Source organism: Rhinatrema bivittatum, chromosome 5 (assembly GCF_901001135.1).
Source record: "Rhinatrema bivittatum chromosome 5, aRhiBiv1.1, whole genome shotgun sequence".
NCBI lineage: Eukaryota > Metazoa > Chordata > Amphibia > Gymnophiona > Rhinatrematidae > Rhinatrema > Rhinatrema bivittatum.
Window position 1 is genome coordinate 198356703 of NC_042619.1, and position 25010 is coordinate 198381712.

The window sequence follows — 25010 nt, forward strand, 5'->3', positions numbered from 1 at the left end:
TCATGGGGTCACAATGAGCAGAGGAAAAGGTCAGAATCTCAGGCTAATATTCCAACTACATTGGCACTTGAACAAACAGCTTAGGTCTTGGAGATCTCTCTGAGGGTGAAGAAAATGACAAAACAAAGGACTAACAGAAAATTGATGTGAACATCAGGCAAGTGGGCCTCAATTTGGGAAGGGGATCAGGGTAATATAGGTTTAATTTATCTTGTTTTGACAAGCTGTGTACGTGATACTCCCATAGGTTCATGCAATTTTACTTTCTCCGGGACTGGAATCATATAGGACTATGTTGCAGTTCTTTTATAGAGATGAGCTACTGGTTTTGATTTCTGAGAAGTTAGATGCTGGGAGTACCTGGGGCAGATTCCATGTCTGAGCCAAAGAAAAATACCATTTTGGTTTCTTTGCGTAAAGCATCTTGTTTTTAACCTGTTATGGAGGCCATTCAAGAATTGATTGATCTTGAGTGGGTCGCTCCGGAGGCTAATTTCAAAGGGGGTCTGGTTTTGGAAGGCCTGGACCCAGTGGTGAGAGAGTGTTTGGCTTTTTGAAAGTGGATGCACTTGTCTGTGCTGTCTCCAAGCGGAATACTATCCCCATGGAGGAGGAACGACCTTGAAGGATGTGAAGGATTGAGGCCATCCTTAAGCAAGCATTTGAAGCAGTGGCAATGTCTTTGCAGATAGCTTCTTGTTATTCCCTGGTGGCTCGCTCTTGTTTACTTCTCTCTCCGGAAGTCGATGAATCTTGAGTGAATTCCAGCGCAGTTATGGAACCAGCAGCCGCCTTTTTGGCAGACACGGGCTGCGATTTGGTCCACACCTCAGTCAGAGGGGTGGCTTCGGTAATAGCGGCCAGGCATTGATTATGGCTGGAAAAATTGGTCCACTGATTTGACCTCCAAGGCTAACCTTACAAACTTGCCCTTTAAAGGCTCACTCTTGTTTGGGAGCAAGTTAGAGAAACCGGACAGTAAGTGGGGTGAATCCCCGGTTCCTCTGTTGCCAGAGGATAAGAAACAGATGCCGTGCTCCTTTGACATGAGAAGTCATGTCAGGGGATCCAAGCATTTTCGACCCTACAGAGGAACAACCTTTCAGAGGACTTTCGGTACGTCTCAGTCCTTTCGTCCCAGACAGCTCAAAAGAGGAGTGGGCTTGATTGGCCGGCCTTCCCGAGCTTCTCAATGAAGGTTTGCCCACCCACCTTCAGGAACAAGAGATAGGGAGACTCATCTCTTTTATCAGAGGTGGGTCGAAATCACATCAGACCTGGAGGTGATATGAGACGGATATGCGCTGGAATTTCACGGTGTTCCTCGAGACGTGTTCATGGTGTCTCCTTGCTACTCCCCACAGAAGAAGCAGGCAGTGGAGTCTATGCTTCAAAGGCTCCTCAAGCTGAGGGCGGCTGTTCTGGTGCCCACGTGTCAAAAAAATATGGGGCAATATTCAATTTATTTTGTTGTGCCCAAGAAAGAGGGTTCCTTTCGTCCCATTCTGGATCTCAAAAGAGTCAGTTGTCATTTGAAGGTGACTTATTTTCGCATGGGAACCTTACACTCTCAGTTGGGGGATTTCTGACCTCCCTGGATCTGTCCGATGCTTACCTTCATATTCTCATCCATTTGGAACACCATTTTCTATGTTTTGCGGTGTTGGGGCAATATTTATCAGTTTCGGGTGCTGCCCTTTGGTCTAGCCATCGCTCCCAGAACATTTTCCAAGGTTATGGTAGTAGTAGTGGCGGCCTTGAGAAGAGAAGTGATCCTGGTGCAGCCATACTTGGACGACTGGCTGATTTGAGCCAAGTCTCAGGAAGAGAGCCTCCTGATGATGCACAAGGTGATCTTGATGCAGGAGCTCAGTTGGGTGGTGAACCTGGCCAAGAGCAGTTTTCAGCCAACCCAGCTGGAGTATCTGGGGGGTTCGGTTCATGGGACAGGACAAGATTTTGCTGCCGGAAGTTCAAATTCAGAAATTGATGTCTCGGGTGTGTCAGTTGGTGATACTTTACGCCCGATAATGTGGTCCTATCTACAGGTGCTTGGCTTGATGGCGCCGTGGGCAAGGGCACATATGGATCCTCTTCAGCACTCGCTCCTGTCTTATTGGAACCTGCATCTCAGGACTATTCAGTTCAGCTCCACTTGCCGATAGAGGTTTGCTCTCACCTCCAGAGGTGGTTGCAGGAGGCCCATCTGAGAAAAGGAGTTTCCTTGCCCTCCTGAACCTGGTTGGTACTTATGACAGACGTGAGTCTCCAGGGTTGGGAGCTCACTGTCAGGAGTTAATGGCCCAAGGGCATTGGAATGCCGAGGAGTCCTGCTGGAACATCAATTGCCCGGAAGCCCGGGCAGTCCAAATGGCATACTTGCAGTTTAGCCACAGGCTGCAGGATCCAAGCAGTCCACATGATGTCGGAGAACGCGATGACAGTGGCCTTCATCAATCGCCAGGGAGGAACCAAGAGCCAACAAGTGTTGCAGGAAATAGACCAACATATGGAATGGACGGAATGTCATCTAAGATGATCTCGGCCTCTTATATTGCAGGAAAACACAATGTAAGAGCAGACTTTCTCAGCAGAGACAGTCTGGACCCAGGAAAATGGGTGTTGTCCGCCGAGGCGTTTCAGCTGATTGTGGATTTCTGGGACCTTCCATTCCTAGACCTGCTGGTGACTCCTTGCAGTGCAAACGTTCCTCGATCCTACAGTTGCAGGAGAGATCTGTGGTTTCTGGGCATAGATGCTCTCATACAGGTCTGGCCGGAAGACAGATTGCTTGATGCCTTTCCTCTGAGCCATTGCTGGGCAGGATGATTCGCAAAATCGAAGGCCACAATGGGCTGGTACTCCTGGGGGAGCCAGATTTGCCTAGGGATCCATGGTATGTGGATTTGCGGCGACTTCTGGTGGAGACCCTCCTTCGGCTTCCACTGTGCCAGAATCTGTTACAGAAGGGTCTGGTTCTTCACAAGGATCCAACTCTGTTCTGTCTTATAGTTTGGTGCTTGAGAGGGCTCACTTGTTGAAGCATGGGTATTCTTCCATGGTGATTTTCACCTTACTCCGCACTCAGTTCTCCACTTCCTTAACCTATGTGTGGGTTTGGAGAATATTTGAGGCCTGGTGTGAGGAGCGAGGTGTTCTTCCTCATGCAATTAAGATCCCGCTCATTCTGGATTTTTGCAGGATGGGTTGAATAAAGGATTGGCCCTTAATTCCTTGAAGGTGCAAGTTGCGGCTCTTGCCTATTTCAGGGGTGATTCCTTGTTGGCCCATCCTAATGTGGTCTGTTTTTTTGAAGAGAGTGAAGCATTTTAAGCCTTCCTTGAGGTTACTGGTCCCCCTGTGGAGTCTTAATTTGGTGCTGAATTTCATGGTGGGCCCTATGTTTCAATCACTATGTAGCCTTTCCTTGCGGTTGTTAACCTTGAAGATGGTGTTTCTGGTGGCTATATTTCTGCGTGTCGAATTTCTGAGCTGAAGGTCTTGTCTTGCCAGGAGCCGTTCCTTTCGGTGACTCCAGGGGCGTCACAGCTGCGTACTGTTCCCTCGTTCTTGCACAAAGTGGTTTCAGACTTTCATTTGAATCAGTCCATCTCCTTGCTGTCCTTGGATAAGGTCAGGGATGTGGAGGAGTATCGCCTCCTGTGCTCCTTGATGTCAAGAGACTTGTGCGGTATCTGGAGTTTCCCCCTCCATGGTGGGAGTAGGTAGGGTGCTCCAGCTTTGCGGGCTACCATAGCTCACTGGATTAAGGAGGTGGTGACAGCCGCATATATGGATGCTGAAAAGCTGTTGCCTACTCAGGTTAAGGCTCATTCCACTAGGGCTCAGGCAGTGTCATGGGTGGAGGTTAGATTGTTCTCTCCCGTCGACATTTGCCGAGCGGTGACATGGTCCTCCTTACATACGTTTTTCAGGTTTTATCGTTTGGATGTGCAGGCCCGGGAGGACGCAACCTTTGCACGGGCGGTGTTGACTGGACCGCGAGCAGTCTCCCATTCTGTTCGGGAGAACCTTTGGTACATCCCACTGATCCAGAGTCCATCTGTCTACATGCTAGGAAATGGATAAATTACTTACCTGATAATTTTGTTTTCCTTAATGTAGTCAGATGGACTCAGCTTCCTGCCCTCGACTGCTGTATGAGTGTGTCAATAGTCCTCCTATGGAGCTTTGGATCCTAAGAATTACTGGTAAGTGTTCATCCAGTCCCTAGATTGGGGTACCTGGATTCTTATGTAAGTTCAATGTTTCTTGTTGCGTACAGTTATGGTTGACTGTTTTTAATGTTTTTTGCTAGTCTGACCACAGTTGCTTTTGAAGAGAATACTGGTAGGCTGGGGTCACTGCAGGAGTGTATATACTCTGACATCAGCTTGCTCCGTCTCCATCTGCTGGCAGGGGAGCATAACCCACTGGTCCTGAGTCCATGTGTCTACACTAATGAACACTAAGTTATCAGGTAAGTAATTTCTCCATTACTTCTCCCCCTTTTCTGTCCTCTCTGTCCTTTCCTTAAGTTGTAGCCCGAAATGGTTATATCTCAATTAGGAGACTGTGATGGATTAATTGGTAAATTGGAAATTAACCAGTTTACCAATTAATCCACCAGTTTGTCTAGTCTTCCTTCAGGTCATCAACATTTTCCTGGTTCTTCAACCTGAACTCCCCCGTCTATCCAGACCTCCCATCTTGTTGATACTGCACAACAAACATGTTTAATATCATTTACGCCAGATGATTAGTAGATGTATAAATACATGCTAAAGTTGTTAAATGTATGCGAGTAAATGTCTTTTAAAATAGCAAACTACAAGCATAAGTGTTAGCCCTACCTTGGAACACCCCTTGACCATCCCTTTTTTACACATGTACATGTAAACATAAGTGAATATACATGCATATTTTTTATGTTTATAAAATTCAGAGTATGTGAGTAGAGGCTACTTACCTGTGTATATTCCAGTTTTTATGCTCATAGGGGCAGGTTTTTAAAAAATACGCGAGCGCGTACTTTTGTTTGCGCACCAGGCGCGAACAAAAGTACGCTGGATTCTATAAGAAACGCGTAGCCGAGCCCAGCGCAGCCTGCCTGTTCCCTCCGAGGCCGCTCCGATTTCGGAGCGGCCTCGGAGGGAACTTTTCTTCGCCCTCCCCCCACCTTCCCCTCCCTTTCCCTACCTAACCCACCCCCCCCGGCCCTATCTAAACCCCCCCTACCTTTGTCGGCAAAGTTACGCCTGTCGGTTGGCAGCCCCGCTCCGTCCTCAGGTCCCGGGGGCTGGTCCGGAGGCCTCGACCACCCCCCCGGGCCGGTGCCACGCCCCAGGGCCAGCCCCCGAAAAGCCGCGGCACGTTTCGGGAACTCCCCCAGACACGCCCCCTCCCTCCCCTTTTCGAAAGCCCCGGGGCTTTACGCGCGCCGGCAGCCTATGCAAAATAGGCGCACCGGCGCGTGCGGGCCTTTTAAAATCCACCCCATAATGTTTGGAAAATTCACCTTTAATTTCATATCTGAGGCAATGGAGGGTGAAGTGGCTTGCCCAAGAGCACAAGGAGTATCAGCAGGATTTGAACCATAACTTCCCTGCTGCTCTAACAATTAGGCTGCTACTCCACTTCAATGTATTTGTTTCTTTAATGTTGAAAACAATTCTTAAGCTAATATGCCGAAAATTAGGTTTCTCTTTCCATTTTACAAAAATATTTTTCTGTAATATGAATGTGTATGGATTTTTAATCTATCAGTGAAGGCAATATGCACTAAGGGACTTCTCCCATTTTAGTCTTGAATGTATCAAAAATTAGACCATTAATATATGTCTACTGTTGAAACTGCCACAATCCGGGCACTCCATTGAGCCCTACCAGACATCCTTAGGCTAGGTTTATTAAACAGTACACATCTAGTGACTCCGGTAATATTTCTTTTATTTATTTACATGTAAGGAGAGAGCATAACATACATATGCTAATCTAAAGAAATCCAGAAATCCAGACCAATATATCATTTCAGTTGTTCAATATTAAACAGTAGCTGATTATTTAATATACAGTTGTTAATTGGAGCTTTGCACTTTTGGGTGATCTTACAACATGATGTATTTCCTTAAAAAGTAAACTCAGCTTTTAATCAGTAAAAGATCTATATCTTTATATTTCTAGCAGTTTATGAAACTTTGTCTTTGCTTCTTTAAATGTTTACTATTGATAATAAGCAAATTCCATAAGATCAGTGCAGTAAGCTTAGCTTTGGAAAAAAGCACAAACAGGCCAAAGGCCAGCTTTTAAAAATTTTACATTATTTTTTTGAGTTATGGATTAGTGTAAAGCAGGTATCTCATTTAGTCTCAATTTTAAAACTTTTAAAGTTAATTTTTATAATTGTTTAGTATGCTGACCTGAATTCTAATTTCAATCCCACCTAAATAGAACAATATTTAAATACAAAGAATATTCTGTATTCAAGAGCACTTTGCTTAATTCTAAGTATAATTTAACACTGTTCAAAATACCGTATTTGACAATTATAATAAAATAAAGTATAATTCAAAAATTTAAACTTAAGACAAAAACTATTGTCTTAAGGCCATATTCATATTTAAGGCCAAATATCTTTAATAGGCTTAAACTGTAATACTATAATACATTTTATAGAATTTAAATGTTCTTAATACTACTTCCTATGTCTTTTTAACATAGACACACAACCTCATAAATAGGTCACGATAATAAAATGCACTAACCGGCTGATTCAGTAAAAGGTGCTGGAGAGCCTGTGCTCCGAGTTGAGTGCCTGCTCTCCCGACACGCGCCCAGGCACTCCTCCTGGATGCACAGTTCTGTATTTAAATGAGGCCCAGCGCTAATAAGGAGGCGCTAGGGACAATAGACATCCCTAGTGCCTCCTTATTAGTGGAAGAGGCAACTGTCAGTGGGTCCGACAACAGATGCTTAATTTTATCGGCATCTGTTATCTAACCCTCTGACAGCCACGGATTCAGAAAATGGATGCCGGTAAAACTGAGAGTCCGTTTTTGGCGGGCAGATTTCTTATTTATTTCTTATTTTAATTTTTAGTTCCTCCAACTTAATATTGCTGGGATATTAAGTCGGAGGGTGTACAGAAAATTTTCTGCTTTTCTGTACACTTTTCAGGGTTGCTTCCAATTTAATGCCTGCCCTTGTCAGGCGTTACTTTCTGAGAGTAAAATGTGTGGCTTGGCCGCACATTTTACTTTCAGTATTCGGGGCGACTAACTAATAGGCTCATCGACAAGCATTTGCATGTGATGAGCGCTATTAGTTTCGGGGGCGGGGGGGGGGGGGGGGGGTTGGCCATGCGTTTTAGACACACTATTACCCCTTATACTGTAAGGGGTAATAGCGCGTGGAAAACGCACGGCCAAACAGGGGCTAAACGGTGCGCTCAGTCAAGCGCACAGTTCTAAGTAGGTTAGTTCACTGCTTTACAAAAAATGCACACTAAGCAGAAAATTTAAAAGTGAGAATTTTAGTACACTTTACGTGCTAATGAGCTGCATATGTAATTACTTCCAGTGCAGCAAAGTGTGCTATATATTAGCAGACTTTTTACTTCCCTTTCACTGTGGAAACTTTATCATCTCAGGGGATTATTTCTATGGAAAGTGAATGGAAATTAAAGAATCAGCCACCCACTGACCTGAGATCCCTGAGTCCAGCTCTCCCCTTGCACCTCCTAGCCCACCCTGCACTATGTCCATCTTCCTTCTATTCCATTCATTCCCACTCACCTACCTACCTTCACCCATTAATTTGCCCTATTCACTATCCATCTACCCTCACCCAACCTACGTGTTTAGCCCTATACCTACCCACTATCCCATCCCCAAACCACCTGCTCGCCCTCAGTAATCCACTCCCACTTATCCTCCCCCCCATTGTACATGCCTACTTACACCCCCCCCCCCCCCCCCCAATACACACTTTCTACCTCACCAAAGTGGGTTAGGGTTTATGTGAGTGCATTAGTGGGGCGCTCTGGTCCTGGGATAGATTCCCTGTGCTTCAGGAGTCCTAAGTCAATTGTCTGTGAACCATAGAGGCCCCCGTTTGGCTGCACATTTTAAACGCGCTATTACTTCTTATATTGTAAGGGGTAATATCGCGTGGAAAACATGCGGCCAACCCCCTCGAAACTAATAGCGCTCATCACGTGCAAATGCATGTTGATGAGCCTATTAGTCGCCATGTAAACCGAGGTGATGTTTCGACTAACATCGGTATAAAAGACTTTTAAATAAATAAATAAATAAAGTAAAATATGAGCCAAGCCGCACATTTTACTCTCAGAAATTAACATCTGCAAAGGGCAGGTGTAAAGTTGGAAGTGACCCTGAAAAGTGTACAGAAAAGCAGAAAATTCTGTGATATTAAGTTGGAGGAACCAAAAATTTTTAAGTAGTAAATAACTTCTCTAACCAATGAATTTATTTAACTTCCATTTTTTTTTTTACTTCAAAGATAACTTCTATTTTAGTGCACATTTTTACTTCCAGTTTAGAGCACAGTTTTAACACTTGATTTTTTACATTGGAGTTAAAGAAAAATATATTCCTGTAGCACAGAAATCAGTGCTTAGAATTCAGCACTGATTTTTTTTTTTTTTTTACTGTGATCTTATTATATTATCCTAAAAATGGACCGGATGGTATACACCCCAGAGTTCTGAAGGAACTAAAAAATGAAATTTCAGACCTATTAGTAAAAATTTGTAACTTGTCATTAAAATCATCCATTGTACCTGAAGACTGGAGGATAGCAAATGTAACCCCAATATTTAAAAAGGGCTCCAGGGGCGATCCGGGAAACTACAGACCGGTTAGCCTGACTTCAGTGCCAGGAAAAATAGTGGAAAGTGTTCTAAACATCAAAATCACAGAACATATAGAAAGACATGGTTTAATGGAACAAAGTCAGCATGGCTTTACCCAGGGCAAGTCTTGCCTCACAAATCTGCTTCACTTTTTTGAAGGAGTTAATAAACATGTGGATAAAGGTGAACCGGTAGATATAGTATACTTGGATTTTCAGAAGGCGTTTGACAAAGTTCCTCATGAGAGGCTTCTAGGAAAAGTAAAAAGTCATGGGATAGGTGGCGATGTCCTTTCGTGGATTGCAAACTGGCTAAAAGACAGGAAAACAGAGAGTAGGATTAAATGGGCAATTTTCTCAGTGGAAGGGAGTGGACAGTGGAGTGCCTCAGGGATCTGTATTGGGACCCTTACTGTTCAATATATTTATAAATGATCTGGAAAGAAATACGACGAGTGAGATAATCAAATTTGCAGATGACACAAAATTGTTCAGAGTAGTTAAATCACAAGCAGATTGTGATAAATTGCAGGAAGACCTTGTGAGACTGGAAAATTGGGCATCCAAATGGCAGATGAAATTTAATGTGGATAAGTGCAAGGTGATGCATATAGGGAAAAACAACCCATGCTATAATTACACAATGTTGGGTTCCATGTTAGGTGCTACAACCCAAGAAAGAGATCTAGGTGTCATAGTGGACAACACATTGAAATCGTCGGTGCAGTGTGCTGCGGCAGTCAAAAAAGCAAACAGAATGTTGGGAATTATTAGAAAAGGAATGATGAATAAAACGGAAAATGTCATAATGCCTCTGTATCGCTCCATGGTGAGACCGCACCTTGAATACTGTGTACAATTCTGGTCGCCGCATCTCAAAAAAGATAAAATTGCGATGGAGAAGGTACAGAGAAGGGCTACCAAAATGATAAAGGGAATGGAACAACTCTCCTATGAGGAAAGACTAAAGAGGTTAGGACTTTTCAGCTTGGAGAAGAGACGACTGAGGGGGGATATGATAGAGGTGTTTAAAATCATGAGAGGTCTAGAACGGGTAGATGTGAATCGGTTATTTACTCTTTCGGATAGTAGAAAGACTAGGGGGCACTCCATGAAGTTAGCATGGGGCACATTTAAAACTAATCGGAGAAAGTTTCTTTTTTACTCAACGCACAATTAAACTCTGGAATTTGTTGCCAGAGAATGTGGTTCGTGCAGTTAGTATAGCTGTGTTTAAAAAAGGATTGGATAAGTTCTTGGAGGAGAAGTCCATTACCTGCTATTAAGTTCACTTAGAGAATAGCCACTGCCATTAGCAATGGTTACATGGAATAGACTTAGTTTTTGGGTACTTGCCAGGTTCTTGTGGCCTGGATTGGCCACTGTTGGAAACAGGATGCTGGGCTTGATGGACCCTTGGTCTGACCCAGTATGGCATTTTCTTATGTTCTTATGTTCTTAAAATGTGTTAAAAGATCACAAATAGTAGTTGGGTAGGGATGATACTTTAATTTGTTTTGGGGTTTTGACAGTTTCCTCCTGCTCCTTTATACTTCCAGCCCAATCAGAATCAAGCGCCATGATATGCATTTGCAAGTACCTGGAGATTTTGCCCCTATTGAATCAAATGGAGTACATTTCTTCTATTCGTAGACAAGCAGGATAATATCTGCCACACAAGTGGGGTGATATCATCCAACAGAGCAGAGATGGCAAGTTCTTTTGGAGCTCAGAAACACCTAGGTCTTTCTAAGCATGCGTGGACATTTCCACATCGCCACCTGTCACGCAAGTCTCCTGAGTCATTTTCTTTCTACTTTACAGGTCAATACAGTAAAGTGCGGCCGCGGTTACCCTGCTTCTAACCCGCTTTCTACTCACAAATTGGCCTCGTTAGTCCAACCCGCGATTCACTATCCCCTTTAACCCATTCTTACCGCCTCTTTAAATCAACTGGAAACCCCTTCCACCCGCAGCATGTATATGAGATGTAAACGATCGGATTAGCTATTCCCTCCCATACAGTAACACACGCCCTGATTATCGCTTTTTGAACCTGCAGTTTTGCCGCGCGTTTAACCTAACTTACCGCCTACCCTTACCTCTGCGTTAGAGGCAGGGGTAAGGGTAGGCGGCAAACTTTCCCCCAGCCCCCACTCACCTGCCCTGGCCGCGTCCATGGGTGCCGGTCTCCGGGGCAGCCCAGTCCTCTCTACCCTCCTCCCGAAGCAACGAAAAGCGGAAAAGGGGAAAAGCGACTCGACATGTAAAGTGTAACTTACTTTTCTTGCAGCCCTCCTCCGGAGACGGACCGCAGCTCCCCTGCCTCCCGGGGGCAGCTGGCGGCGAAAGCGGCCCCCCCGCCGGCGAAGATGAATGCCTGCACGGGCTCTCTGCCACAATCGCTCCCGGGCGAATTCTTTACTAAAGCGCGGCCTCTCCTCCGAAGCTTCTTCGCTCTTCCGCCGTGACGTCAATTTGGGCGCTCAAGCCAGCAAAGCGCACGAACGTACGCCGTGACGTCACGCACGCATGCCCGTTCGTGCGCTTTGCTGGCTTGAGCGCCCAAATTGACGTCACGGCGGAAGAGCGAAGAAGCTTCGGAGGAGAGGCCGCGCTTTAGTAAAGAATTCGCCCGGGAGCGATCGTGGCAGAGGGCCCGTGCAGGCATCCATCTTCGCCGGCGGGGGCCGCTTTCGCCGCTGGCTGCCCCCGGGAGGGCAGGGGCAGCCCCCAGGAGGCAGGGGAGCCGCGGTCCGTCTCCGGAGGAGGGCTGCAAGAAAAGTAAGTTACACTTTACATGTCGAGTCGCGAGGGCATTTCAAATGTCATTTCAAATGTCATTTGAAATGACAGGCACCCAGGATACTGTTTAGGCGCTGTATATAAGCGCCTATACAGTAAAATGGATTGCGCGTTGGACGCGTGTTGGACGCGGCTTGAATTTGAATGCGATTTTAATACAGTATCGAGCGGTAGGTGAGCCGGACTGTGCGTGTGGCAAATGCGGGTGCGCCCGGCACTAACGCAGCTCTTCCTACCGCTCCTTACTGTATCGGCCTGTTAGTGAGCAGATGTGAATTGCTGTCTCAGATTTTTCTAGCCACTCATTGAGGGGGGAGGGGGTTCCCTTTATTTAATGTTTTGTTTTATTTTTAGTGAGTTTCCTAAAAAAATTTTTAAAAAAGTAAATATTTTTAAAAATTCATGGTTAAAATGAAGAGAATTTGTAAATCTTCCTAATATTTTACTCACTGAGTAAGGCTAAATACCACTGTTATAGAGGCTTTTGTCTATAGCTTACATAATACGCTTTCTTTACCTTTTCAGTTATTAGATCCTTTGATGTGAACAAACCTGGATGTGAAGTTGATGACCTTAAGGGAGGTGTAGCTGGTGGCAGTATTCTAAAAGGCGTATTAAAGGTATTTTATTTACTGTTCTTACCAGTCAGCAAAAACATAATAAGCTGCGAAAAATGGCACAAATCTTACCAAAAAATGGCTTAGTTTCTACACAGCAAATTGTGACTTTCCTGTAAATTGGTCTACTTTTTTTGCTTCTTGCTTAATGAAAATGAGAATGGAGGTTAAAGTCTCACTTAGACTTCATAGAATGTTGTCAGATTTGTTGTACTTTATTTGCATGACTGCTATTATCGTTCACTTTAATTTCCATTTTAGCTATTTTACTTCTATTAAATTCTGTGGAAGGTGAGAGAGTAATGAACCGTAATTGGTATAATAAGTACTTTATTTGATGTATGAGCTAAGTACTTGCATTAATAAACAGTTTAACTGGTATAAAATGTAGATTTTAACTGGATTTTCGTAGTTCCTGAGTTGATCTATATTGACTAGATGTTTTGATCATTTAAAGGCAAGCCTGATTATTCCATGGTAATACCGCATGCTGCTATGTGAGAGAGATGGATTCAGATCCCAAACTTAGTTTCTCCTTAGGCTTGTATGACTCAGGGAAACTGCTGAGGCACTGTTTACAGCCGCAAGTAGTGGTGGAAGGGAAAGTTACAACCATGTTACAATGGTGATGCCCAGGGGCCAGATTCAGGGTACACATATATTGGTTTCTCTTTGGTCAAATTGGTTGCTGCAATGACTGTATTAAATGGGAGAGGAGTAAAGATTAAATATAGAGTAATTGTAAATTAAAGCTTTCTCTGTTTTTGTAGATAACATGGTCATCCTTCCAGTCTTCTCAGCCCGTAACCTAGGAGTCATCTTAGACTCCTCTCTCTCCTTTTACGATTCTCCAAAACTCATCTAAAATGTGCTGTTTCTTTTCTATATCATTGCCAAAATCCATCCCTTCCTTTCAGAACACACTACCAGAACTCTTATACATTTCACTGTGTGCTTGGAATAGTTTTCCTGAGCTGGTCCATCATGTTACCTCTGTGTTTAAATCCCAACCAAAGACCCAACTTTTTGAAGCTGCTTTTAAATCTTTCCTGATAGTTAATGAGGCTAAAAGCAGACAAACTTTCTTTTCCTTTTTAACCATTTTCTTGCTTTATGAAATGCCACAAGTCTCTTGTCTCGTATATTTGTCTTATTAGAGTGTAAGCTCTATTGAGAAGGGACTGTCTTTTTTGTGTGTTTGTACAGCGCTATGTATGTCGTGTAGCACTATAGAAATGTTAAGTAGTAGTAGTGATAACCTCAACAGAGGACATTTTTGATTGAATCAGAAGCCAAAGAAGCAAGAAGACACAACTACAATTCTATGTTGACTTTAAGTGGGAGCTGTCTACTAATTATCTGTTTTTCTTAGGTGGGCCAAGAAATAGAGGTCAGGCCAGGCATCGTCTCCAAGGATAGTGAAGGGAAGCTCATGTGCAAACCAATATTTTCCAAAATTGTGTCACTCTTTGCAGAACACAATGACCTACAATATGCTGCTCCTGGAGGTCTTATTGGTAAGGAGAATTCTTCCATTCAGCATGTAAATTGCTTTTTTCTAATGTTTACACACCGTTCTCAGATTTTACTTGCATCAAGAAAACCTTTGACCAGAGCCTCTGAAGCTTTCACATGGATGAAGTTTACTATATGTTGCAAAGACAAGGATATAAATATATTTTCCTTCTCTCCTCCAAAGTTATTACACTTCCTTCTCCACCTGTCTGAATCTGGCTTGAATACAAATTCAATCTGAGATCACCTTAATGCAGTAGTCTCTTAAAATAACAAGGAGGAAGGAAAACCGATACCTTCACATCCTCTTGTAATTATTTTCATGAAAGACTTGCTTCAGCTCAAGACTCTATAAAACCAGTTGCATTTTCTAAGGATCATAATGCAGTCCTCAAATGTTTGAGACCACCTTTTTAGTCCACAAATACTTGTCACCTTCTGTAAACTGGTAGTGGTATTTGTTAGTCATCTTTCAATCAGTGAACTTCAAGTTCTAATGACGTCTACCATAACAGAGTATTATTTCCAAAAGTAGTCACTGATTTTCACATTAATCAATCTTTTGTACTACTTCCCTTCTATCCCAGACCTCACACTCCATAGAGCTGCATTGGCCTACACACCTTAGATTGGTCTGACCCAGCTTGGCACTTATGTCAATGGTCCATGACCAGTATCTTGTCTCTGATAGTGGCCAGTCTAGTTCACTTGGAAGTACCCAACTGATCGCAAATAGGAAAGTTCATTCTGTTGCTCACTCTCAGAAGCAGGAGATGGAGACACCTAAGGCTATCTGGCTAAATAATAGTTAATGGGCCTGTCTTCTAGAACACTGCTTCTCAACCAGTGTGCCATGAGAATGTCTTTCCTGTACCACAGTGGTGGCAGCCAGGGACGTGGCTAGACATAAGCTAATGGGGCTTTTGTTAACAATAAAAATGATAAATATGATACTTATAATAGTTATGATGAAACTGTTACAGTATTTTGATGGCACCTGTGTAATTGTTAGAATTCTAGACACTATTTACAACATATAGTTATGTGCCCTATTGTGAACCGTTGTGATGGCAACTGCTTAATGACGGTATAGAAAAGATGTAAAATAAATAAATAAATAAAATAAAGGGGCTGGACGACTCTCGTATGATGAGAGGCAGGGCTTTTCGGCTTGGAAAAGGTACAGTTGAAAGGGGATATGATAGTTTATAAAATCATGAGTGGGGTGGAACAGCAAAGGAAGGTTATTTCTCCTAGGACAAGTAGGATGATAGCCCTCACACGTGGGTGACATCATCAGATGGAGCCTGGCACAGAAAACTTCTGTCAAAGTTTCTAGAACTTTGTGACTGGCACACTGAGCATGCCCAGTATGCCACTATCTGCACACAACGCAGGGTCCCCCTTCAGTCTTTTTCTTTCCGCTGTGCTGTTGCCTTGCGGTTGTGGAGCTCTCTCTGTTTCTTCACAGTTTCATCTAGTTTTCATGGTTTTTCATCGCGTCCGTGCCAGGGTCCCTCTTCCCTAGTCCCCCTAATCAGTAGGACGGCTTGATACGTTTTTTGGTTTGTTTTTTTTCTACCACCTTTGCGGTCAGTTCCAGGGTTGTTTTGGAGTCTGTGTCTGCCCTACACTGGCCCGAAGCATGGCTTCCTCCAGTTTTCGTCTGTGCCCCCAGTGCCTGCGGACCATGTTTTTGACTGATTCGCATGAAGTTTGATTTCTTTGCCTGGGAGCATCACACGATGTCCGGGGTTGCCGGTTCTGCGACCAGATGACCCTGAAAGGTTGTTGGGCGCGTTTGGAAAAATGGAAAAGCTTTTTGGCTCCAGGAAATCGGACGTCCATGCCGGTGTCTGGTGCGTTGACTTCAGGGGGGGGGGGGAGAGATCTTGGACACCGAGCAGTCTGTGTCCAAACCCCCCCCCCCCCCCGGCTCCCCCTCCAGAGAGGGGGGCCGGGGATCGACGTTGTTGGTGTCCTTGTGTTCCAGGATATCTGATTCCTCATCTCATCCTCTGCGGTGGGGAAAGACCAGGCCGAGCACCATGGGAGATTGAGGAAGCACTGGCACCGGTTGCCATCGGTGCATGGCACCGGTTCCGGGAAGGCACTGGCATTGGCTGTGTTGCTCACGTAGCGGCCCCGCAGATATGAGGCTGCGCTCTCGATGAGCCCAGGATTCAGAGGCGTTCCCCACGGATGCCCTTGTTAGTGCCGGGCACTGATCTCTCTTGTTCGAGGATGATTTGGTGGCACTTGCTCCTCCTCAACCTGCCTTACCTATGGCGACCTTCAAGGAGGAGCTGGATCGCAGGGTTCAGTTGGCGGTGCTTCGAGCCCTTGGGGTATCGAACCACTGGCCCCATCGGTGCTGATTCCAGAACCTACTCCCTTGATCCTAGCACCACTGCTGGAGCACCTTGATGTCCTGCTGGGCGTCCTCCCTACGTAGCCAGTGCCCATGGGTTCTTCGGTCCCCCGGCGGCCATCATTGTCTCTTCCCTCAGGGTCGATCCCCATCACCAGTTCCTCCAAAGAGGAAGGCTCGGTGCTTACAGGGCCAACGGGGCCTCTGGCGCCTCAGCTGCCGCTTCCACCTCTAGTGCAGGGTTCTTCGGGGGGCCTCAATGTCATCAATGCCGTTGGTGCCCCCCAGGCCAAGGGCAGTGAGGATAGGTCCCCCACTGACCTCGCCCAGGGATTTCAGTGAGGAGGAAGCTCCGTACAAGCCAGGAGGGACGATACTTCTGAGTCATCATCCGATGTCTCCTCCGATGTCCTCTCGGAGCTGTTCCCCCACCCCCCTCCCAGGGAGGAGTGGCGCCAGGCTCCACCAGAGGACTTAGTCTTTGCTGGTTTTGTCCATACCATGACGAAGACTATTCTCTTCCAACTCCTGATGGAAGAGGATGCCAGACACCACATGCTGGATGCTCCAGTTTGTTGATGAACCAAAAGAGGTGGTAGCTGTTCCCGTGCATGAGATCTTCAAGGAGTTGCTCCTATGCATCTGGGAACATCCTGTTCCATGTCACCGGTAAACAGAAAGGCTGACATTGTCTAACTTGTACAGAAGTCCTTGGGTTTTGAGCAACATCGGCTCCCTCAGCAGTTGGTGGTAGTGGAATCCACCCTCAAAAAGGCCAAACAGTCCTGGACCCATGTTTCTGTGCGTCCAGGTCGAGAACATAGGGAATGGGACATACTAGGTAGGAAGGTGTTTCAGGGGGGCAATGTTAATACCCCACATTTCCTTCTACCAGTTGTATATGGCTCAGCATTCCTGAAACCTCTGGAAGCAGGTTCAGGAATTGGCGGAACGCCTCCCTCAACAGTAGCAGGATGCATTCCTAGCACTGGTTCAGCAAGGCTTCGAATGTGGTAAGCACAAGGTGCATTCTACGTACAATGTTTTTGAGACTTCATCTTGCATGGCCACAGCGGGCCTCAGAGCCCACAGGATGGCCTGGCTCAGAGCTTTGGATCTCTGGCCTGAGGTAGAAAAGAAGCTGGCGGACCACCCCTGTACTGGAGATAACCTTTCCCTGTATGTACCCAGATCAGTCCAGACTCCTAGGTTTTGTCTCCCTTCCAGCAGATGGAGACAGAATGAGTTTCACAGATACCACCTCTTAACCCGGTGTGCCACCTGCAGCTCTTCAGTATTTCTCTGTCTCCAGGAGATGGAGGATGTTATTTCTACTCTGTTGCATGCTCGTAAGACTTCTACTTTCTTGGCATATGTCAGGGTTTGGAGAGTTTTTGAAGCTAGGTGTATGGAGCAGGGGGTTGATCTCTGCGAGCTTTGGTGGCGCAGATTCTGGCCTTTTTGCAGAGAAGCCTGTTGAAAATGTTTGTCCTTTAGCTCACTGAGAGTGCAGGTGTCTGCCCTGGACTGCTTGCGAGGCAAGGTTCATGGAACAGCCTTAGCTGTGCATCTGGATGTGGTATGTTTCCTCCGAGGGGAGAAGCATCTACGCTCCCCGGTTTGTCAGGTGTGCCCCTCTTGGAGCCTTAATTTGGTCCTTAAGGGCATGTGTGAGGTGCCATTTGAGCCTCTAAAGAGGGCCAACATAAAAGATCTGACTTTGAAGGTGTTTTTTTTGGTGGCAATTTGTTCAGCCAGAAGGGTGTTTGATCTTCAAGCCCTGTCATGTAGCGAACCCTTTTTGCGGATTTCAGATTCCGGTGTGTGTCTTGAGGATGGTTCTGTCTTTTCTGCCGAAGGCAGTTTCAACGTTCCACTTGTCAGTCAGTGGAGCTTCTGGCCTTTACAAATTTGGAGGTTATTGCACCTCACACACAAGAATTAAGATAGTTGGATAACAGAAGGGCTTTGTTGTGGTATCTGGAGGTCACTAACAGTTTCAGATTATTGGATCACCTTTTTGTGCTATGGAGTGGTGTGAAAAAGGGTCAGAAAGCTTCAAAGACCATGACTGCACGGTAGTTGAAGAAGGCTGTTGGGTCTGCATATATCTGTTGAGGTCGTCCTATCCCGGAGGGGTTAAGGACTCATTCTACCCATTCCCAAGCGGCCTCCTGGGCAGAATGCCAACTGGTGTCACCACAAGAGATTTGCAGGGCGGCTACTTGGAAGTCTTTACATACTTTTGCCAGGCACCTCTGATTGGACGTCCTGGCTCTGGACATAGACAGCTTTGATGAAAGTGTACTTCGAGCGGGACTCTCAGTCCCACCCCGGTTAGGAAAGCTTTGGTACATCCCAGGAGTGTGGACTGATCTGGGTACATACAGGGAAAGGAAAATTGGTTCTTATATGCTAATTTTCATTCCTGTAATACCACAAATCAGTCCAGAATCCCGTCCAGTGGTGGAGAGAAGTTTTGTGAGACTGAAGAATTGCACAGGTTTCTCGTTAATCCTCTCAATAGAGTTTTTGGATTGCAGTATAAATTTTGTTCTTTCCGGGGAATTTGATAGTGTTGAATATTGGAAACCTTTTTAACCTTTTTGACTTTTTATGCTTGGGTACTTGGTAATACTGAGGAGCTGCAGGTGGCACACCAGGTTAAGAGGTGGTGTCTGTTAAACTTTCTCTGCTGGAAGGGAGGCAAAACCCAGGAGTCTGGTCTGATCTGTGGTACTACAGGAACAAACATTAGCAGGTAAGAATCTTTTGGGGGATAAGGTCTGAGATGCTCTGGCTCAACTAAAGGATCATCATGAGACCCTCCAATATCTTTTGGCCAATACCTCGGACCCCTCCTTCTCTTCCAGATCGGTGAGGCAAGGGGCTCGTAGGTCCTTCTACTGCCAGAGGAAGTATTACCTTCCAGTTTCCTGTGGTCGTTCTCAGTGGGTGTCCTCTAGAGACTGCTCCAAGCAGCCACGGGCCCTTAGACCTCAACCAGTGCCTCAACCGAGCCTTGTTATGGGATTTTGACTGGGAGAGAGGGAGCATAAGTTCAGTTACTATGCCCTCGGCAGCAATCCCTCCAGTAGGAGGCCGTCTGCGATTCTGGATCGCTGGCTAACGATCATATCGGATCGGTGGGACTTCTCCACCATTCATCGGAGGTATCGCTTAAACTTCCTGAGTACTCCCGGGGATGCTCCCCTGTGCCCCTCTTGGGGTCAGTCTTCCCATCAGGAAATACTGTTGTCCGAGCTCTCTGCCCTAATACAGGCCAGGGTGGTCGAGCCAGTTCCTCTGTGGCAGCAGGGAATGGGATTTTACTCCCGATATTTTCTGATCCCCAAGAGGACCGGGGGACTCTCTCCCATCCTAGACCTGATTTGAACCGTTTTCTCAAATGAGAAGTTGAAAATGGTCTCTCTCGGCACTCTAATCCCTCTCTTGCATAGGGAGTACTGGCTTTGCCCCCTCAATCTCAAAGACGCATACGCTCACATAGAGATACCCTTCAGTCACCGGAGATATCTCCATTTCCTGGAAGGCCCCAGGCATTTCCAATACAGGGTGCTGCCGTTTGGCCTTGCCTTGGCGCGTCTTCAAATGCCTAGCGCAGGTGAGAGCGCACACCTGTGCTGTTTGGGAGTGCAGGTGTTCCCCTACTTGGACGACTGGTTAGTCAAGAACTATTCTCAAGGGAGAACGCTTCGGTCCCTACATTTTGACCATCCAGGTGCTGGAGTCTCTCGGGTTTTTCATTAACTACCCGAAATCCCATCTAACCCCGTCACTGCGCCTGAATTTTATCAGTGCTCGCCTGGACATGGCGGAAGACAAGGCCTATCTGCCCCACAACCAGGCACTCACTCTGGCGGGCTTTGTGCCCCAGAGCCAGGGGGTCACTGCCCGCTTCATGCTCTGCCTTCTGGGTCTTATGGCGGCCACAGTCCATGTCACACTGTTTGCCTACCTGCACATGCGCAGGGCACAGTGGACCCTGTGGTCTCAGTGGTGGCAAGCCTCCCAGGACCTCAATGTACAGATATGTGCCCTGGTGGGAGAACCTGGTCAATTTGGAGCAAGGGGTCTTTTTCAATCCCTCTCATTCCAGGTTGTTCTCATCAGCGATGCATCCACACTGGGGTGGGGGTGCCCATGTGAAGGGACTCTGCACCTAGGGCCTGTGATCTGCTCAGGAAGCTCAGTGTCAAATCAAATTCCTAGAGCTCCAGGCGATCCGTTATGGTTTGTGGGCGTTCCAGGATCGCTTGGTGACCAAATTGGTCCTAATCCAGACAGACAATCAGGTGGTGGTGTGATACATCAACAAACGGGGAGGCTCAGGGTCATTCCTCCTGTGCCAGGAGGTGGTTCAGATTTGGTCCTGGGCCCGTTCTCAGGGTATATCACTTTGAGCTGTGTACCTGAAGGGGACAGAGAATGTAGTGGCAGACTGTCTCCAGGGCCATCGGAGCACGTGTGACGTGAAATGTTTGACCTGGAAGGTCATATTCTTGGTTGTGGTCACCTTAGCACATTGGGTCAGTGAACTTCAAGCACTGGTGATGTACCCTCCTTATATGAAGTTCTTCCATGATAGGGTAGTTCTCCATACACACCCTAAGTTCTTGCCTAAGGTAGAATCTGACTTCCATCTGAACCAGTCTATTGTCCTACCGACCTTCTTTCCCAGACCTCATTTGCACTCAGGCGAATGGGCTTTGCATACTTTGGATTGTAAGAGGGCCTTAGTGTTCTACCTTGAGAGGACAGCAGGCCATAGCAGTCCACACAACTCTTCATCTTGTTTGATAAGAAAAGAATGGGAGTTGCTGTAGCCAAGCACAACCTGTCTGCATGTCTGGCGGACTGCATCTCTCTATACTATGCGCAAGCGGGATTGCAGCTTGGGGACCATGTTGAGGCTCACTCTGTCAGAGCAATGGCAACTTCAGTGGCCCACTTGAGAGCGCTCCCCGTGACGGAAATGTGCAGTGCTGCGATGTAGAGTTCTCTTCACATGTTTGCTGCTCACTATTGCCTGGACAGAGATGGCTGCCAAGATAGTAGCTTTGGCCAATATGTCCTCTGTAGCCTTTTTCAGCTCCAAATCCAACTCTTCCGCCTAGGGCCCTGTTTTTTGGGTTCAGACTGTCTTCCTCTGTTACCAACAGCACCTAGTTGGTTGTGCCCATTGACACTTGTTTGGTGTCTGTTGGCCTACTCTATTTGGAAACAGCCTGCAGCTAGGTATTCACCCATGTGTGAGGACTACCATCCTGCTTTCCTAGGAGAAAGCAGAGTTGCTTACCTGTAACAGGTGTTCTCCTAGGAAAGCAGGATGTTAGTTCTCATGAAACCCGTCAGCCACCCCGCAGAGTTGGGTTTCATTTTAAGTTTATTTTATTTTTGTAATTCTCTGTAATGAGACTGAAGGGGGACCCCGCGTGGATAGTGGCATGCTGGGCATGCACAGTGTGCCAGTCAAAGTTCTAGAAACTTTGACAGAAGCTTTCCGTGCTGGGCTCCATCTGATGTCACTCATATGTGAGGACTAACATCCTGCTGTCCTAGAAGACAGGTAAGCAACCCTGCTTTTCCCTGTCAGATAATACTAAAACAAGGGGACACTACAGCAGATTTGAAACTAATCATAGAAAGGACCTTTTCACTCTGTGCACAATCAAGCCACAATTGCCAGAGGACATGGTCAAGGTGACTAGCATAGTGGGGTTAAAAAGAGATTTGAATAAGTTCTTGGAGGAAAAATCCATAAGCATTAGCCAGAAAGACTAAAGAAAGCCATTGCCATCCCTGGGAGTGAGTAATAAGAAATGTCTACTTTTTGAGATCCCAGAAAACAACATGAAAGATGGTCTATCAAAGACAGTAGGCAAACGAAAAAAAAATGGACCTGTCGCCTTAGAAGTAGGTAAAGTTTTATTCGTTGTACAATTTCAAATGATGCTTAGATATATGCCCAACTCAGGCTGAGTTTCAACCAGAAAGGGCTGCATCAGGGGCTAAACAATAGAAGAATTATAAACATATACAGAAAACATTCAAAATGTATAGACAATAAAATATACAAAATTTAGAAATACATTAACAGATTAAAAGAAAACTAAGCTCAAACAGCTTTATCACATATATAACTTCCAAACAATAGTTGAACATAAAAGATGAAATAATTATAAAAAATACAAAAAACAAAATAATTTGCACAGATGTATGTAAAACAGGACAAAAATGGAGTAAAAACATTAAATTATAAAATTAACATACTAAATAAAAAAATATTTCTAATTGTGAATAAACTGTGGAAGTAATACTGTAGAAACCTAGCTTATAAAAATGAATATTAAAATTTGCATACATTATGTAAAATCTCATTATTGTAAATTTCATGAATATATATATATATATAATTATATTAATGTGATACCAAAAAATCCAGTGAAGTACCTATCTACAGTGACTAATAAATAGAATTAATAGAAAATAGCGTGAATACGTATGTATAGAGAGAAACCGATTGCTTATCAAAGCTAGCATGTATTGCTGTATACAACTTATATAGCAAACAAAATGTAACCGTGATAACTCATCCCTCCCAGCAAAGGTAGTAGCATGCCATAAGAGCTGAAACATAACCACAAATGGGTGCCAAAATTAAATTGCCATCCCTGAGAGTGAGTAATAAGAAATGTCTACTTTTTGAGATCTGCTGGGGACTTGTGACCTGAACTGGCTACTGTCAGAGACAGGAATTTTTAGGTGTTTTGGACCATCGGCCTGACCCAGCCTGGTATCTTTCATTCTTATGTTGAAGATGTTCAGTTTCATAACATCTTGTACCTATGGTTGAAAAGGGATGTGCATAAAAGCATGTGGATATGGGTAGTAACCACCCAGCCCAAGGTTCTAATCATTGAATCACTTCTGTTCAAAGAACATTTTTTTGAAAAATTTCATATACAGTTAAAATCACTTAATTCTAAGGGAATGATATTCAAACTGTCCATGTAAGGCAGACTGTACTTTACACCAACCTTCAAAACAAAAGTACATAGTACTTTCGTTTGACATTTGCGCTTACCTTTTGTACAGGTACTTTTTTTCATTTATTTAATATTCTGCCTATCCAATATAGAGTTCTCAATGGAGTGCAACATAAAACTGAAAATAACACATATAGATTTGAAAATAGAATCTAAGCATGTGTTTTCCTACCTTGATCTAAATATTTGTCCAGGAATGCCGCTTCTAAATGTGGCAAAAATTACAGACATTGTAGAGCAACACATGTAATCTTAGCAGCATTGAGGTAGGGTAGTTTTCAGATGGCTGATTTACACTGGTAAAATGCTTTGAAAATGGTCCTCCTTTTGTCCACGGTGCCACAAAAAAAGTAGTTTCCCAAAAGACTTCTTCCAGATTTGAGTGATGCTAAATGCTGGCATAGCCAAACACAATGACGAGCCCACTGGAAAACCCCACACAGCTGATGTCCATAGTGGTAGGAAGTAGATATGAAAATAGTCAACCCAGTCCATGAATCAATCAGTGTATGAATCTGGTATAAAAAAAAATATCTGTAAGAAAACAGTCCCAAATTCATACCATTATTTGCTTCAGCCTACGTCTCTATGGAATATACAAGTGGTCATCAGCATATGCTGCTTTTGGCAGGAGGGTCCTTGAAGCTGCAATTACTCACCCCATTAAGGCAACTGCTTTTGTAAGTTACAACGTATAATCTGGTGTGTGTGTGTAATGGAATAGGAATTTTCTCTTTCTGCCAATTTTTTTTTTTTTTCAGTTCAAATTTTATTAGAAAAACTCCAGCATTAACAAAATATGCCAAATACAATGACCAAATAACAATGAGGAAACAGCATAGGCATTGAAAGTGGTGATAAATTTTCCAAAAATACCTCATCACATTCTCTCCTCACTCCATCCCAATCGAGGTGATTAAAATTATTCAAATGACAGGAGTCGGACAATCCAAGTAACACCCAAGGACATCAGATATTTAACCAAACTACAGAAAGGTCCCAAATCTTTTTAAATTTGGCGAAAGCATTGAACTTGCAAGCAGTAAGTTTTCCCCATATAGTAAACTTTCTCAAGTCTCTGATGCACAGATAACAAGGATGGAATAAGCACTCTGTTCCAACAATATGCTAATTCACAATGGGCCACTATTATGATCTGAAAAATCAGACTGCTCTTGATCGGTGATATTAAGAATAGGGAGGACCAAGAGAAAAATCTTACAGGTAGATTTTAAAAGCATTGTTTGCGCAAAAACTGCCTCATACATGCATATGTGGGCTGTGCGTAAACACGAATTTTAAGAAGCCGGGAAGTATGCGTGTACATACCTGGTGCGCGTCAAGAATAAAGGGGCGGGGCATGGGCGTTCCAGGTTAGGGCCAAGACTTGCGTGCATAACCCCCAAATTTTGCAAGGTTGAGCATGGCAACGCATGCCATGTTACCTGCATAACTTTGTTTTGATGAGGCACAAGTCTGGAGATTTTGGGCCAGAGGGATCTTGAGCACAGAGGGGGGAGAGAGAAAGCATGAGCCTCTGTTAGAGACATTCTATATATCTCCCACTGTAAGAAGGGCACTTTAAACTCGGGGTGGGTTTTTAGGGGGGCCATGTTACATTGGTCTGCATAGAGTGCAAAGGTCTGTAGACCCTTGTAACACTGTCCTCCCCCCCGCCCAAACCTGTCCTGAGACCAGCAGTGTCACTAAAACTATGGCAAACTGCTCATAAAATTTGGCCACGGATCCTTTTAGCTC

At 44.9% G+C, this 25010-nt stretch overlaps 1 protein-coding gene across 2 annotated transcripts in view; it reads left to right on the forward strand.

The window, feature by feature from the left end:
- The window catches only part of EIF2S3 (eukaryotic translation initiation factor 2 subunit gamma), a 131819-nt gene that overhangs the window by 58867 nt on the left and 47942 nt on the right, over positions 1-25010 (forward strand). For both annotated transcript variants that reach the window (XM_029603076.1, XM_029603075.1), the window contains exons 8-9: positions 12205-12299; positions 13669-13813. In XM_029603076.1, coding sequence (XP_029458936.1) covers positions 12205-12299; positions 13669-13813 — 240 coding nt within the window. The remainder of the gene's footprint in view (positions 1-12204; positions 12300-13668; positions 13814-25010) is intronic.